This window comes from Pinus tabuliformis, chromosome 8 (genome assembly GCF_031772625.1).
Source record: "Pinus tabuliformis cultivar Carrire ecotype Pingquan chromosome 8, CPIR1, whole genome shotgun sequence".
Taxonomy (NCBI): Eukaryota; Viridiplantae; Streptophyta; class Pinopsida; order Pinales; family Pinaceae; genus Pinus; species Pinus tabuliformis.
In genome coordinates this window covers 655,328,673-655,346,012 of record NC_142294.1, presented here as the reverse complement: position 1 = coordinate 655,346,012, position 17,340 = coordinate 655,328,673, and the positions used below count along the sequence as shown (strand labels likewise).

The 17,340-nt window shown below is 41.7% G+C and overlaps 1 protein-coding gene and 2 pseudogenes across 1 annotated transcript; 2 read left to right on the top strand and 1 right to left on the bottom strand.

The window, feature by feature from the left end:
• Positions 1 to 2,078: 2,078 nt before the first annotated feature.
• On the bottom strand, positions 2,079 to 5,258 carry LOC149237285 (uncharacterized). Its single transcript, XM_089369219.1, has one exon. It carries the CDS (start codon positions 5,256 to 5,258, stop codon positions 2,079 to 2,081), a length of 3,180 nt encoding a protein of 1,059 aa, XP_089225345.1.
• A 3,926-nt stretch (positions 5,259 to 9,184) lies between these two features.
• Positions 9,185 to 10,337, top strand: LOC149237284 (cysteine-rich repeat secretory protein 38-like; annotated as a pseudogene).
• Positions 10,338 to 11,174: 837 nt separating this feature from the next.
• LOC149237283 (cold-responsive protein kinase 1 pseudogene) lies at positions 11,175 to 11,786 on the top strand (annotated as a pseudogene).
• The last annotated feature ends 5,554 nt before the right edge of the window (positions 11,787 to 17,340 follow it).

The following is a 17,340-nucleotide window of genomic DNA, read 5'->3' as shown; positions in this document are numbered from 1 at the left end:
TTGGATGTGGAATTTAACTCTGCATCCAATAAGTGTCTACACTTGAAATTTGAGTAGACCTATATGAAGATAAACAAAAAATACAATTAAATTTTTCTTTTTCTTCCAAAATATTTACATGTGCCTCTTTTTAAATTTAACGGATTTTGATTGGTTTACACATTATGGACATGAAAATTTCATTGGCGCTTTCACGGTGAAATTTCCTCTAATAACTATTCTGCTAGTTTCTTAACCAATGTGCCCATTGTGCACTGTCCTTGCTTCACCAACATCTAACTCACTTAGACCACATGGACCATGGAGAGTGCACAGGTAGCAAGCCAGTGCATATATAGTCTCAATAAACCCACTTGACCTTCCTCCTATACCCAACCAACAAAAAATGATGAGGATGCCCACTTGTTGCCATATATAATAAGTTTGTTCCTTTTGGATGGTTCCAACACTTTGCCATTTTTCTCGACCTCCGCCAAAATGCCAAACACGCATCATGATAATGCAATCACCTTGCAAGAGCCAAATCTCATACTGCCCATTCACCCACCCCATTGAGGTAATTAGATTATTATTAAATAAATAATAATATATCTATATTTTTTATATTTACAATATAAAATATAAATAAATAAAAAACTCTTTCTTTCTTTCTTTCTTTCTTTCTCATTTTTATAATATATATATATATATATATAGATATATATATATATATATATAATGAATATTTATATAAACTCATTTAACATTGTAATATGCAAAACAGAGATCCATAATGGGGTCGTTTACAGGCGGAAGAATTACCCGGACGGCTAAAAGTGGCAGGAATCCAGGCAAAAAAAATAAAAATTTCAAAAAATCTTTTTCTTTCTTTCTTTCTTTCTTTCTTTCTTTCTCATTTTTATAATATCTATATATATATATATATATATATAATGAATATTTATATAAACTCATTTAACATTGTAATATGCAAAACAGAGATCCATAATGGGGTCGTTTACAGGCGGAAGAATTACCCGGACGGCTAAAAGTGGCAGGAATCCAGGCAAAAAAAATTTCAAAAAATCTTATAGAGGCAGTGTTTGAATCTTGTTTTTGATGGTGGAAAGTGTTTGAATCTTGTTTTTTATGGTGGAAATAGATTCAGCGCCATCAAAAATGTCTAGGACACCAAAAATTTTGAAATTTAACAAATATAACTTGGATTTACAAAAATCTACGTCAAATTTTCTCTAAATATGACTAAAATTTCCATAACTTTCCAGGCAATTCCTCCCGCCCCTCCCCAAACTTAAATTCCTTTTCCGCATGTTAATCAAATATATAGTAAACCTATAATATAATAAACTTAGATTACGTATATGAAATAATTGACCTTAATTTAATTTTCTTTCAGAGAGTACAATATGTTCTAGGCACGTGTACCAATATAACGGTAATATGCTCTACGCACCTGTACCAATATAACCTCATTATTCCCGAAGCGTCTAGGATTAGCAAAGACTTCATCTGCCACTTAGTGTGTCGGACATCCACCACTTGCTGCGCTTTTTTCATTTTTAATATTCTCAGACTAAAGTGGGAGGAGCGCTTTCTTCGCGTTTTTTTCTTTTTTTATATAGAAGTAAAGTGGAGAATCTGGACTAGATCACATTTGAAGTGAAGAGATACATTTTAATCGGCAAGGTTAACTTTTTTTTTTCCAAGGAAAAAAATCGAACTTTTTTATAAGGAATAAAAAAGTTACAAACATATGAGTGAACATTCTGCAAAATCTGCATGAGAAGGAGCATAAACTCCTCTGTGTAAACAGCAGCATACCTACAAAACTCTATAAAACCCCTGAACCCGGCCTGTACAGCCACACCATGAACACTGTAATCAAGAAAGTCTCAAGGAACCTGGGTCTCCTTTCAAAAGGAAAACAACCCATAGCAAAGACAATAAACACAGATCACTACACGCTCTATCAAAACAGAGCAAACAGAAAACAAAGAGAGACACAGTTTTCATATGCCACCAGTATCATATAAAACCGCTGATAAACTAGTGCATATATATATAAAGGAAAAAACACATTAAGTGTATGGGGGAAGATCCGACACACGGATCTGGTCCTGGTACTGTTCTGTTATTCTCCATGCGCCCACAGCTTGCTGCAAACCATCTTTAGAAAACCTGTCTGCCTCTTCATTTCTGTCCCTGTAAATGTGATCAATGGAAAATACATTAAACTGCAGCTTTAAATTTTGTATTTCTTCTAATAATGGCATCAACATATAATGCTGGCATCTATATTTCCCGATGACCCAGTTTACAACATTCAGCGAGTCTCCAAAAATCTGAACTGCAAGGATATTTTTGTGAATGAGCCAGCAAAGGAGTAATTTTAAGGCTGAGAGTTCTGCAAAATTATTGGATCCTATCCCAAGACCCACAGAGGCTTTAAGCGAGTGAGAAGGGCTAATGTGAATAATAATCCCTGCTCCTGTGATGTTATTTTGGGCTGCCCCATCAAAGAAAGCCCACGGAATCCCATCTCTAATATGAAACTCCCTCCGATGATCTGATTTTAAAGGACCTTCCGGCTCAGGAATGTTGTCGAGAATGGCAGAGCTTTGGATTGCAATGGCTGCCGCTGGGGTGGATTTTTCTCTAAAGATACTTCGATTTCTGGCTAACCAAATGCCCCAACAAATAATGGGGGGAAGGTTTCTCAGATTCTTCTCATGAAAATGGTTCCACCAATATTCCCAGGCATTGGACATAACTTCCCCCTCCCACCTTACTTTGACATTCAAGAGCTTTTCCGCTTCATACCAGACTTGCCTTGTAAAAGGACATGAGAGAAACAGATGCGGAATGGATTCTGAATCAGCAAAACATAACGGGCATCTGCCAGGACCCTGCTTAAAACGAGATTGAAGAATCTCCCATGAAGGGATCTTATTTTTTAAAGCACACCAGAAGAAAATCCTAGCCTTTTTGGGACACTTCAGCTTGAACAGAGGCTTTGCCCACCAAACAGGAGGGTCCCATCCCTTTTTCTTCATCAGAAAATTATACCCAGCCTTAGGAGAATATAAACCTGTCTCAGAATGGGCCCAAACCAGGGAGTCCGGTCTGTCCTTTAATCTGACATTTGATCTTCTAAGCTCCTGAAGAAAAAGCTGCCATTCATTCCTCCATATGGGATCTAAGCCTAAATCTTCTTCAGTTTTCCAAGACTGCCCCCATATAGATGACTGCTCCATATTTGCTATCTGATTTAGGCTTTTGATTCCTTTATCATCCAGATGAATGAGCAAATCAGGGGGTAGAGCAAACCCTTCGCTACACCCTACCCACGGATCCCTGCCAATCCTCAAACTTTCACCATTTCCAACCCGCCAAGCCAAACCTTGTTCAATGACTTTAAAGGCCTCTGTAGTGGCTTTCCAAATAACAGAGCAGTTCCTTCCTTTTTTGTTTGGGCTCCTAATCCAGTCTTCAAGAGGAACAGGGTCAATATATTTCCTCTTTACAACTCTAGTCCAGAGATTCTCCGAATTTATAATTCGCCATCCTGATTTTGCTGCCAAAGATTTACTGAAATCAAAGGGACTTTTTAATCCCCATCCACCCCAGTCTTTTGGTCTAGCAATTTTATCCCAGGCCACCCACGGGAGAACCGTGTCCTCCTTTGACCCTGACCACAGGAACCTGCTACATATCTGTTTGATTTTATGGAGAATCCCTTTGGGGATCCAAGTCAAAGCAGCCCAAAAAACCGGAATAGCCTGAAGAACAGAATTTACCAGAGTAAGTCTACCTGCCCGCGATAACCACTTGAAACTCCAATGGGAAATTCTTTGTTCGATCTTTGCCACCAACCAATTCCAGTCCTGTTTTTTATAGGAGGATGGCTTTAGCCAAAAACCAAGATATTTGAACGGCTGCTCCATATTACAGGTTCCGAAAGGCAAATAAGAAGCAATCAGGATCTCCTCTTGTCTACTGAAACCTTCGAATATTAATTGGGACTTCCTATCGTTTATTTGAAGCCCTGTAGCTTTCAGGAACAGATCAAGAATGATTTTAATCTCTTTAATTTCATTTATGGTCCCATTTGAGAATAATAGAATATCATCGACAAAAAGAAGATGAGTAATGAACAAATTAACAACAACTTCCAAACCTTTGATCAAACCTGATCTCTTGGCATTTGAAAGCAACCTACTTAATCCTTCTGCTGCCAGGAGAAAAAGCAGAGGAGAAAGAGGACATCCCTGCCTCAGTCCTCTTTGGCTTTTAAAAAATTTGGAGGCAGCCCCATTTATCAGAACAACAAAACTTACATTTGAGATGCATCCCATGATCCAATTTATAAACTCCACCTTAAAGCCTAGATGAGTCAAGAGCATCCTTAGGTATGTCCAACTGATCCTATCATATGCTTTTGAGAGGTCGATTTTAAGCACAGCCCCCTTTTTGTTTGCTTGCCTGATGCTGTGAATAGTCTCCTGAGCTACCCCGATAGCTTCATGGATTTGACGACCGTCCAAAAAACCAAATTGCTCCTTTGAGATACATAAGGATAAAATAGGTTTCAAACGGACCGCAATGATTTTTGCAATAATCTTGTAAATAGTATTGCACAGCGAAATAGGCCTGAAGTCTTCAAAGGTTTCCGGGTCCTCTTTTTTTGGGATGAGAGCAATGAAAGTTGAGTTAAAAGGACCATAAATTTCTCCTTTCTTCCTTGATTCCTCCACTACTTCAGTCAGTTCTGCCCCAATTGAATCAAAAAAATGGGAGAAAAGCTCGATGGTCCAACCATCTGGCCCCGGGCTTTTATCTTTAGCCATAGATTTAATAATACTTTCTACTTCCTCCTTAGTCACTTCTCTGAAGAGGTCTTCAGCATCCTCCTCCTCCACAAAGCGGGGGAAAGCTTGGGCTGTTCTGATGATTTCGGCTAAAGAGATCCCCCCAGGATCAGAGAAGAGGGATTGAAAATGGCTCTTACCCATATTTGATAGCTCCTCAAATGATGAGGCCTCTCTACCTTCAGGGTCCTTCAGCTGCCATATGGTATTTGCATTTCTCCGTCCCTTTGCATAATTATGAAAAAAATTTGTATTTTCATCCCCCGCTTTCAACCAGATAGCCCTACTTTTCAATCTCCACTCCTCTTCTCTATCCAATAAAATCTTTGCTCTACTCTTTTCTAGAGCCAGAATTCTTTCTTTCGACTCCTGGGTTGACCAAATCTTCATTTTGTTTTTTCCTTCTAGCTGAGGCCCATTCGATGGTTGCTTTCTTAAGTCTTTTTAGGTTTTCCATGAAACAGGCTCCTTTATTCTCCACATGACCGATGCCCGAATGTCTCCAAGTATCTCTGAAAAGTTGATTGAAAGAGTCCTCCTGTAGCCAAGAGGCATTAAATTTGAATGGAGCAGCCGGCTTAGGAGGGGGATTGGAGAATTCCAGCAAGATGGGAAAATGGTCCGAATTCCCCCCTTCACCCACCCATTGCCTGAACAAAGGTATATTGGATGCCAACCTTTCACTGATGAGGAACCGATCCAATCTTTTTGCAATTCTATCCTCCCCCGTTCTTCTGTTCCTCCAAGTAGGTTTAGCTTTTATGATATTGACATCAATCAACTTATGCGAGCGAAGGGCATTTTGGAAATAATCAGTCAAAGGATCTTCCCTCGCAAGAGGCCCCCAAGCTTCAGCGAAACCCAGGGAGAAGTTAAGATCTCCCCCGATTATCAGGTTTTTATCCTTTATCAGACCCTTTGAAAGGAGATTGTTCCAGAAAGAAACCCTTCCCTGACATGGACCATAGACATTGACAAACAGAAGGGGAAAAGCAAAATCAGGGGAAATGATCTCCAAACCCAGAACATTTGGCAGACCCCAGAAATTTAACAACTTCAATCTCCCTTCCTTAAAACCAATAGCAAGCCCTCCCGAATGACCTGAGGCATCAAGAGCTATGAAAGTCCAACCCGGAAAGGAGGAGCGAAGGGCAGCTTCAATATCAGTACTTTTGCCCAAAGTTTCTTGAAGGAAAACAATATCCGGGTTGTGACGAGAAATAAGGTCTTTTAAAGCCAGTTTTTTGGGTTTACTGGCTAAACCCCTGCAGTTCCATGAAAAACAAATCATTTTTTAACTGCCTCAGGGGTTTTAGCTGCTCTAAGCGCCCCAGGAATCGACATTTGTTTGCCATCAGCCACATCAAAAATTGCTTTTGCTTGGGCTTTTGAGAACAAAGATTTTCGACCTCTACCTTTTTTGGATAAACTCTTTGAAACCTCAGCCCCTAGCCCACCTACAGGCTCCATAACCTCATTCGGGCAGACAGACTTCTTACTGAGGGATCTAAGGTTATAATGACAGACAGAAGAGGAAGGACCCGGTCCCTGACTTTTCGGGGGAGAAACCTCACAGTTCAGATTTAAGGAGGGGATAGCAGCTGAAAGGTTTTCAATGTTTTGCATAACATCATTACAATTATTTAACAGCGGGCTACACCCGACGATTGTTTCAGAAGAAAAGGGAGAAATGATTGGGGATGACTGCTTACCGGATGGGTCACTTTCAGGATCGATGGCCGGATCAGCAAGAGGCGCTTCCAAGTTCGGCTGGTCAGCTGCAGCACGGACCGGGTCCCCGTCCTCCCGCGGTTCTCCCTCCTTTGACTGATGAAAGAGATCTTCCATAGAATTTTCATTTGGTGAAGACCCCGCCACTGGTTTCTCAGCATTCCTCAGAGAACCCTCCCATTCCTCTTCTTTGCTTTGAGTCCTCCTTCTTCTCTTCCCCAATGGGCAATCCCTCGCCAGATGCCCATACTCGTGACAGCGGTGGCAGCGAAAGGGCAGAAGCTCATAGTCCAGAGGCTGTTCGAAAACAAATTCCTTATACTGCAACGTGATTGATTCTGCCAGTCCTTCTTTCGGATTGAGCCTTACTAATATCCTTGCCACAGCTTTCTCATAGGTATGGAGAAACGATCTATCAGCGTCCAGATAGGTGCCCAAGAGATTCCCTATAGATTTGAAAACAGAATCCACCCATAGAAAGGGGGGCAAATTAGGAGCCCTGACCCAGACAGGGAATTCTTCAACCTTTTCTTTCGAGGCATCGAAAAGGGGGGACCATCTTTTAAAGAAAACAGGTCGATTCCCGAAAGCCCAGTTCCTCCCCTCGACCCATTCCAGCGCCTCCTTACTGTCAAAACTAACCATAAACCAACCCTTGACCAGAGTGTTGGTCTTGAAAGAATTTGCCGGGGTTTCCAACCACTGGCTCTCCGCCCACTGCCTTAAAGATTTGCCTGAAACAGGGCGCCCTCTAATTCTGCCCACGAGAGTACATTCTGCCACATCTAGAACATCCTCCACCTGCACGTCCATCCCAAGTACCAAGTTCGCAAAACGCTTCTTCTTCAGGGGTTTAGCCTTCTTCCTTTTTTCCCCTGTCTTCTGCGTTTCTGGCTCAGAACCCTTGTCTCCGAACTTAGGGTTTTGGTCCCCTTCCACCCTTTGCGAACCACATCCATTCACTGCTGACTGATCGTTCCCAGGTCTGGGAGGGGTTTCAATCAACCCTTCAACAGGACTCCCCACTTCTCCTTCAACCGAGGTCCCATCCTCTATCACCTTTCCGGTACCGAGGGAATGAGCAAAATTCCCCTGATTTAAACCCTTACCAAGTCCTGCAGAGGACCCCTCCGCCCCTACAAACTTCTGAGATGAGTCTTTTGAAAAGAGAACCCTGTTAACAGATGACGGATTGCTTTTTCCGCCCACCTCTTTCCCGGCAATTTGGATACCCCCAACAGGCCTCCAAATCCCTATGTTTTGAGCAGAGCTAATGATGTCCTCAAGGCCGCCAGACGGGCAAAAAACTTTAGAAGGGGAGAAAGACTTACTGTTGGGTGGGGCGATAACCTTATCTCTCCACGCATCTAACTTTGCTTGAGCGTTTTCCTCCTCAGAACCCTTGCCGATATTGCCGAGGCCGCCTGAAAGACCCCAACTCTCGTCCAGTAGACCTTTTGTGGTTCGCGGACCTCCTGCCGAGAACAATGCCGACGCATGACTGTCGAGATGCCCAAAAAACTTGCCAATATTCTGCTCATTGATCTCCTTTCCCCAGACCGAGAGTATATCCTCCGGGGTTGGGTCAAGTTCCACCGTTTCATTTGGAATTACCATAGTAAAAAACACAAGAACCCCGTAATAACTGCCACCTCCTCGCAACCGTTACCCGGGGAGAACGCTGAAAACCGCTTGCAGGCAGAGAAGTTGACCTCAACGAAAGGAACAGTCGTAAAAATGCCAAGAAAGTTTGCGAAGGAAAAACCACCAGGTAACAAAACCCCACTAAGCCCAAACGGGAACGGAACCCGTCGCCAGACTGCAAACGGAATTTTTTAATCCAGCTGTCTCCTTTTCCGCTTGCCCACCAGAAAACAGCCTCGTTGAGACTGCCAGCACCCTAAGCTCCCGTACCTGCGTGTCCTTACCTGCGCCGTCTGCATCACCTAGGCCTAGGGCCTAGGGTTCCCGGATCGAACCCTACTCTCTCCATCGATCATCATCGGCAAGGTTAATTATTATATTAAGGTTTTTTTAATATGGAAAAGTTAAAATAGATTATTTTTTATACGAAAATAAAAAATAATATATATATTTTATTTGTCTTATTGTTTATCTGGTCAATTTGTACATATTTTAAATAAAGAATCTTATTGTTATATCAAAATTTTAAGTACATTTAAACAAGTACGTATAGAGTATTAGTTTACCTTATCATAATTTTTTTTTATTGAATGGTTGTCCTTTTTTACAGGATCATTGATTCACTGGTTTAAGTGATTGTAATTAGCTTTTGAAAAAGCAATCAAACTGAAATATTTTTTGAAAAATATAGTTTAAATAAAGTTAGTTAAAATATCCAACAAACATAATTCAGGCTTCCCATGTTCTTTGAGTCTCAAAAGCTTCCACTTTTGAGTGGGGCACGCCGGTGTGTGAAATCCAATTAATTTTGTAGCTTTCTGATACCATTGATTTATAAAAGCATCTTCATCCAAATTTTGACTTCAGGTTTACAGGGCCTTTGGATTGTACTCGGTACATTAGAAAACAGAGAGTGTTCCAATGCTATGCCCTGTTCTGCAATGGGGATGACGATGAAACTATTAATCACCACTGTGTTGCTTATTTTCTGTCTATGTATGGGAATGCGCTTCACGACAGCTGATCCAGAGACTCCTCTCGTCTGGAGTGGTTGTGGGAATAGCGGCAATTATACATATACAAACGGTAGCGCATTCCAGCTTAATCTAAATACTTTTGGATTCACTGGTGAACAATGTTTATGCCACCGGATTCAATACCTCTAGTATTGTTGCTCAGGGGGCAAACAACAATAGTACTGTTTACGGGCTTGTCCAGTGCAGGGGAGACTTAGATTCTTCCGATTGCAAACAGTGCGCGTCCACGGCCAGAGCAAATCTTGTTCGGGGATGCCACAACACTTCTGGATTCATTCAACTAGACGGCTGCTTCTTGCGTTACGACAATCATAACTTTTACAACGACATTGAGAGTAGGAAGAATTCGTCAGTAAGTGTTCTCTACAACGATTACAATAGCAGTCAACCACAGCAGTTCACAAATGCTGTTAAGGCCCTGCTCTCAAATGTTACCGCTCAAGCTGCGGAGGCTCCCAAACTTTTCGCTGCAGATTCAGTCGCTGCGCCTGGTAATATATCGCAGAAAATATACAGCTTCGCGCAGTGCTGGAGAGATCTGTCCCGGACAAGCTGCAGATCGTGCCTAACTGAAGCCCTGTCAGATATATTCGGATGGCCAAGTGGAGCTCTTGGGGCACAATTCAGATCTAAGAATTGCTATTTGCAGTACGAGGTTTATGAATTTTTCAATACCTCTGTTCTCTCGCCGCCACTGGGGGAAAGTCCTCCAGTATCTTCTGGTATGTTCTTCACATTGTTTACAATGAAAAGGTACATGGTACTGTTTTTAAGATTTTGTTTTGGTGAAATAAAAGATATCCAATTTAGTTAGAATTGTTGTGTAAATTTTGCAGGAGGCCAAAAATCTAATGTCCTCGGGATAATTCTGGGCATAGTAGCTGCCATGGTTGTATTAATTGCAGTCATAGGCCTTTGGAAGTGGAAGTTTTTCTCTCGACGGAAGCGTCGGGATCATATTTATCTAACTCGAGGTCTAGAAATTGTTAAATTGTTTAGCCTCAAGGATATTCAGCTTGTGTCCTCTGAACTGTTCAGTTATTTGTTTAACATGTAATTGTTTTAGCAGGTGACCAAGGAGAGATTAGCTTAACCCCAAGTATCAGGAATGCGGAACTCATTTTCAAGTACGATTTTCTGAGAGAAGCGACCTCCAATTTTAATTTGGAGAACAAGCTTGGAGAAGGGGGTTTTGGATCCGTATTTAAAGTGAGCTCTTGGTCCTGCATTGAATTCACTTTGATATTTAAATGTAATGGAGATTAGAAGTCATTTTAAAGTTTATTGATCTGCAGGGGATTTTACCAGATAACAGAGAGGTTGCAGTTAAACGACTGTATATTAGTTCAAGGCAAGGAGATGCTGAATTTCTGAATGAAGCAAATCTTATCAGTCGTGTTCAGCACAGGAATCTTGTGAAATTGCTTGGTTGCTCTGTGGAAAACTCGGAAAGGCTATTGGTTTACGAATACCTCCATAACAGTAGTCTGGACAAGATTCTATTTGGTTTCTACTCACTCTCAATCGCTGCATGGATCATAGAGTCCTTAGTTTGTACATATAGATTGCTAATATTTTAATTGTACATTGCAGAGGAAACGAAACGCCATTTACTTGACTGGAAAAAGCGGTATGAAATCATAGTTGGAACTGCACGTGGGTTGGCCTATCTTCACGAGGAATCTGAGATTCGGATCATCCACAGAGATATTAAAGCCAGCAATATTTTACTTGATAATAAACTTAGACCCAAAATAGCAGACTTTGGATTAGCCAAATTTTTTGCAGATGATCGGAGCCATGTTAGCACTAGAATTGCAGGAACTTTGTAAGAAATTTTCCACTAATGGAATGCTGAGATTTCCAAATAATTCATACGAAGATTTGATTAAATATGGCATTTTGCAGAGGTTACATGGCCCCTAAGTACGCTTTGCGTGGACAGCTGACAGAGAAAGCCGTTGTATTCAGCTTTGGAGTCCTTCTACTTGAGATTATCAGCGGGAGAAAGAATCATAGCTCCGAAGAATTTCTCATCGAAAGAGTATGGTTTATGTGGATATCATCTTTCTAATCGAAATTTTCTCCAGTATTCACAGCTTCTTGCTAACTAAAGTTTTATTTTTTGTTGATATTGGCCAATTACCAGACATGGCGGTTGTATAAAACAGAGCGAGCTTTGGCCGTTATGGATCCCACATTGGATGGTAATTATTCACGGGAAGAAGGCATTAGAGTGATTAAACTCGGTCTTCTGTGCACGCAAGCGGGTTCAGCATTGAGACCTTCAATGTCCCGGGTGGTGTGGATGCTGACAAGTGATCAAGAAAATCTTGCTTTGCTCGCAAAACCTGCTTTCATAGATATGGATGGTGTCACTGTGGAGGTACCCAACGAAGGTAAGCGCGCCAGAGTTATTGACCCTGAAAAAGCATCCAGCAGTAACACCTCCGATATGCATTCTGCAGCAGCTGATCCTTCATCAAGCACTCTGGAGCCAAGGTGAAAGTCGGCCCATGCCTGTAGCCTCTTGGCATGATGCTAACCATTATCTGCTCAGATTGGAAGAGCACACAGTAGAATGCCTTTTAAAATGAAGAGCAGTTAAGCATCTGCTCTCGGAGGGATGTTGTCACGCCCCTACACCTGCGGTGGTTTTCCAACCACTTGTAGCGAGGTGCGGCATCACCGAACGCTTTCTTTTTAACAATACTAACGTTTATGGACTACGCCTATTCCAACATGAGCATACTTAACTTATGTTCTTGCAACCGAGTAAAGCGTTATCCTTTATACTTTAACGAAGATCATTCTCATTTATTAACCATGTACAACAAACCGAGAACATCAACAATAATCAAGTACAAAGGGAGGGGCAACTCCCAGAAAGTCTGCCCAACAATATATTATAACCGCTTCTTCAATATTACAATACAAGTATGCTTGGCAATCTTCAAACCAACACTTAGAATAATTTTACAACAAGGCATAGATCAGCCTTTTACAACATTTTCTGCACCTTTGCGTAAGAAGAAGTGCTCACCCGAGCCACTCAACCTTCCTACCAAATCCTGCACAAAATTGCCTTCAAAATGACCCCCGGCACACTTGCCTCACCCAAACCGGCATTAGGAATCCAAACTGCACCTTAGATAACGATGCGCATGAGATGTGCGCATCTCCTTATCTTCCTTGCGCAGATTTCCTTTCCTCTTATGCGTATGAATGTATGAGAGTTCGATGTGTTAAAATGAGCCTTATGCCCTTACATTTATATCCACTCATGCGTATGTTTTCAAGGGGGTGTGTAGCCCATGGCCGACCCCCACAAGTTGGAAACGCATGCCCATATGCACCATTTACAAGTCGGTTTTGTTGTAAGTTTTATGCCCACGTCCAACGCATATAAACCTTCGTGCGTTCACATATGCGTGCATGACACTTAGCCAATTTTTGTGTGTTTGATAACGTCGCAGGTTTTGTTGCAATCGTGTCGCTCTCCACGCAGCTCGTCGCACTTGGTTGTCGCGCGCGCCCACCGTGCGCCTGTCGTGCGTTTGTGCCCGGCGCCCATCGCACAATCACCCGAAGACCTGACATTCTCCTCCACCTGAAATCGTTGTCGTCATCGACAACATATCATCATCCATGATGTTGTCTCCTCCACATGAGGCAAACATCACCGCAACATATGTCGAACCACTGTCATCTGCAATATGTTGTCCATGTGTGTGTCTCCTCCAAAGTGAAGAGATCATCTCATCAAACCGACTCTCGATGTGCCCCATTCAGGTCCATGAAGCCCTCTCCATCATCTGCAATGTGCCATCCTCAAGTCTTCATAGAAACAAGTATGCACTTGTCTCACCTATCCATGTGCTGCCCACAATCCTCAATCAAATCAGCTCTCATGTATAGAAAGTCGTTGAGTCTCGGCTCAACCCATGCTCAAGTGTATCACCAAAGCATCATCATCATCATTGTAACTTCATCACCTCAAAGTGTCTCTTATCGATCCTCTACATCAAGTTCTCCCAAGCCATGTCCATGCACTTTATGCATCTCATACTGCATCAAAGTCATCTGACCTCAGCTCCTCAATGCATTAGACCTTTAAGTCCACCATACATGAAGCCTCTAAAAGTCACAACAATCTCATGTCCTCATGAGCTCCATAACCCATCCCCATGTAATAGGAATGCTCCATAGCTGCTCACAAGTCCATCCAAGTCTTCAATCTTATCAACTCTCGATGTGCCCCATTCAGGTCCATGAAGTCCTCTTCATCATCTGCAATGTGCCATCCTCAAGCCTCCAATCTTATCAATTCTTGATGTGCCCCATTCAGGTCCATGAAGCCCTCTTCATCATCTGCAATGTGCCATCCTCAAGTTCCCATGTCACACTAGCAAGTCCTCCTGCATAACATTCATGCCTTAGCACTCCTCTTTGGATGTCCCTTGACATCTCTACAAGTGCTTCCACACAATGTCCTTGCATAGGTCTGCCATGCTCCATATCTTCAAGTCTCCAACCTGATGTCCATGACTAAGTTGTCCATGTAGTCCAACCAAGAAGACACATCACAACATCTGGCCATCTCATCCAAGTCTTCGATCTTTGGTTTAGTGAACTCGGTCACCCAACCATCTCATCATCATGTCATGAGTCCCTTCATCATAGCTCCTCCACCAAAGTGTCCATCAAGACTTGCTCTTGGTCTCGGCCATGACAAGTCCACCCAAAACATCACAAGTGTGTGCCCTCCTCAACCTGTCCATGAGTCATGCCGGGCACTTAGCCAATTCTCCATGTGGCTAAAGCATGACCCAATCCTCCATAATGATCATCAAGTTCCTTCCTTGTCCCGGGTCCTTGCACCTTTCATCACAAGGTCACAAGTAACCCCAACAAGCCCTATAACAGTTGACAATCCTTGCTTCTCCATACAAGGTTCCATCATAGTCATCCATGGTGAGATCCTCCCTAGCATTGGCAAATTGGCTTTGCCCTTTCCTGCACACGGTCCATCTCCCAAATGTCCAAATGAAACACAAGTATCATCACTTACTTCATCATCATGAGGCTCCTCCATGTGAGTGTCCTCATTCATCCATGTTGACAAACTGCACGATCCTGGTTCAACTTGATCAGCCTCAAGTTCATCCTCCATCATGATCAAGTTTGCAGCATCTTCATCTACCACGGCTTCCTCTTCTTTGTTAGCACAACATGCAACCTCACCTTGCTCCATTGCCTGACCGAGTTGAAGAAGCCCTTCATCACAGAAGAAATCTCGTCCAAGTATCATATCGAAGTCATTCATTTCCATCACTATGAAGTCTAACTGACCTTCCCATTCTTCTATCTGCACAGGTACATTGTGTACCAAACCTGCCACCTTAGCTCTAGAGTTCACTGCCTTGACCTCCATATTAGATGTCAGCCCAGCTTCTTTTGCTAACCGTGTTGTCATAAAATTATGTGTAGCACCTGTGTCTTCTAGAGCTTGAATGGTCTTGCCATAAACTATCAAGTCTACGAAACCCAGACTGTTCTCCATAACCTTATCTGCACCTACTTCACCTGTCACCAGCTCCGACCGAGCTCTGATACCAACTGTCACGCCCCTACACCTGTGGTGGTTTTCCAACCGCTTGTAGCAAGGTGTGGCACCACCGAACGCTTTCTTTTTAACAATACTAACGTTTATGGACTATGCCTATTCCAACATGAACATACTTAACTTATGTTCTTGCAACCGAGTAAAGCGTTATCCTTTATACTTTAACGAAGATCATTCTCATTTATTAACCATGTACAACAAACCGAGAACATCAAACCATAAGATATCCCATAATGTCATTTCCTCGACCTTATTGTTTGTTCCTATACCCGCATTCCAATGAGCATTGTATTGAAGTTCTTTTGACATCACTATCCATATACCACAATCACAAACATTATTTTGTGTCGCACCGTCAAAGAAAGCAATTGAGTATACCATCTGAGGGAAATTTCTCCTTGAACGATTTTTTTTATGTACATTATCATGTACATGATACAATGAGTATAATGAAATGACCTTCTCATGTATCAGTCCAAAGTCTTCAGCCCGGTCCTCAAATATGAGCTTGTTCCTCCATTTCCATATGGACCAGAAAAGGAAGAGCAGAATTATCCTCCAGGCAGGCTTTTGTTTATTCCACCACCCCATACAATCTGTAATGTCAAGGAATTGTTTATAAGGAAAATCAAAATATAAAGCTAATTTTTCCCATACCTGGATTACATGTTGACACTTGAGAAATAGGTGGACATTGTTTTCCTCCTCCTGCTTGCAGATCACACATACTTGGTCCATGCCAATGACATTTTCTCAGATTCTCCCATGTGAGAATCTTGTTATGGAAAACTAACCATGAGAAGCAAATGATTTTGATAGGAATGTGAATTTTCTAGAGGTCATACATAGTCAGATCCTCCATATACCTGCCATCACAACCACATAGCTTACTATATACATCCGCCACCATAATGTTTCCAGACTTCATTTTTCCCGACCACATTAGTCTATCATATTGCACCTCCTGACATATACCCAGTGCTTTTAAGTGAGCAGAAATTTGTAACCATTTGATAGCTAGATTTCCAACCATCCCAAGTTCTTGTGGTGATCTCCATATGGGTAAACTTTCCCGCCATGTATTGATCAGTTGGTTCTAGAATATTATACCTTTTCTATATAGAAAATCAAGTAAAGGCTCTGATAGATAGCAAACAGTCCCCACCAGCGCCTTGAATCTAATCCACCCTCGTAATGATAGAGTGACCAAAACCCATATTCCATACCATGTGGGGTATATTTTAACCTTTTGTAAACTGCATCATATGGCCGATCCGCCTGTAATACCAATACTGTTCTTGCGAAACCAATATAAGAAATTATGATCTTTCATTTATTTTTGTCTGATCACCTTGCACCATGTACCAGACCAAAGATAACTTGCCATAAGGATTGCACCAATAGTGAAGCTCCAAATAATTTAAGATTCATGATACCCCAGCCCCCCAATATTTTTTGGATATGCAATATGAGACATTTTGGTAAGGTGAAATTTGTTCTACCGTTGCCACCAACCCATATGAATTTTTCAATGATACAGTTTATACTATTAATAATGGCCATAAGAATGTGAAATAAATGTGCCCAATATACCCCCAGTTGGGTAAGCATTGCCTGTGTGAGAGTCACTCGTCCACCCAGAGATAAACAACGAAATTCCCACCCGGAAATTCGCTTGTAAAACCGATCAACCAACCATTTCCAATCAATGTTTCTATAGCAGTTTGGTTTAATATGATAACCGAGATACTGTAATCCATTCTGCATCGAAGCCGCCTCAATACCAAATAGATTCTTAATATACTCGATGACTTCCATATCCCCCATATCATGATATAACATTGATTTTTGCAAATTCATTACCAAACCAGAAGCATTTTCAAATTTTTTAAATATATGAAAAATATTCAACCATGAGAGACGATTTAGCATACCCATGATGAGCACATCGTCTACAAAAAAACCATGTGAGATTTTGATATTGATTCCCATTACAAAGCCTGAAATTGATCATCTTCCACCACTTTTTTTATCCTCAAACTCAAGCCGTCCATAACCAGGATGAACAGGAGCGGGGATAGTGAGCAGCCTTGACGTAGTCCCCGTCCAGCCCTGAAGAAACGGGTAGGGTATCCATTGATAATAACAGCATAATTAATATTCAAAACACATGCCATGACCCAATTCACACATCTAGGTTGCAGCCCAATCTTATATAGGACTAAACGAAGATAGCCCCAATCTACACAGTCATACGCCTTCTGCAGATCCACCTTCATAATGGTAGAATTAATATGCTTTGTATGAATTGAGTGCATACATTCTTTAGCAATGGAAATTGTGTCATTTATTTGTCGATCCTGTAAAAACCCATATTGCTCAGGAGATATAAATTTTGATAGTATATTCCACATCCGGCCAACTATTGTTTTGG

What these genes read in the sequence shown, in the direction of transcription:
- LOC149237285 (XM_089369219.1), bottom strand. Translation starts at nt 5,258, where the DNA reads ATGAAGATTTGGTCAACCCAGGAGTCGAAAGAAAGAATTCTGGCTCTA.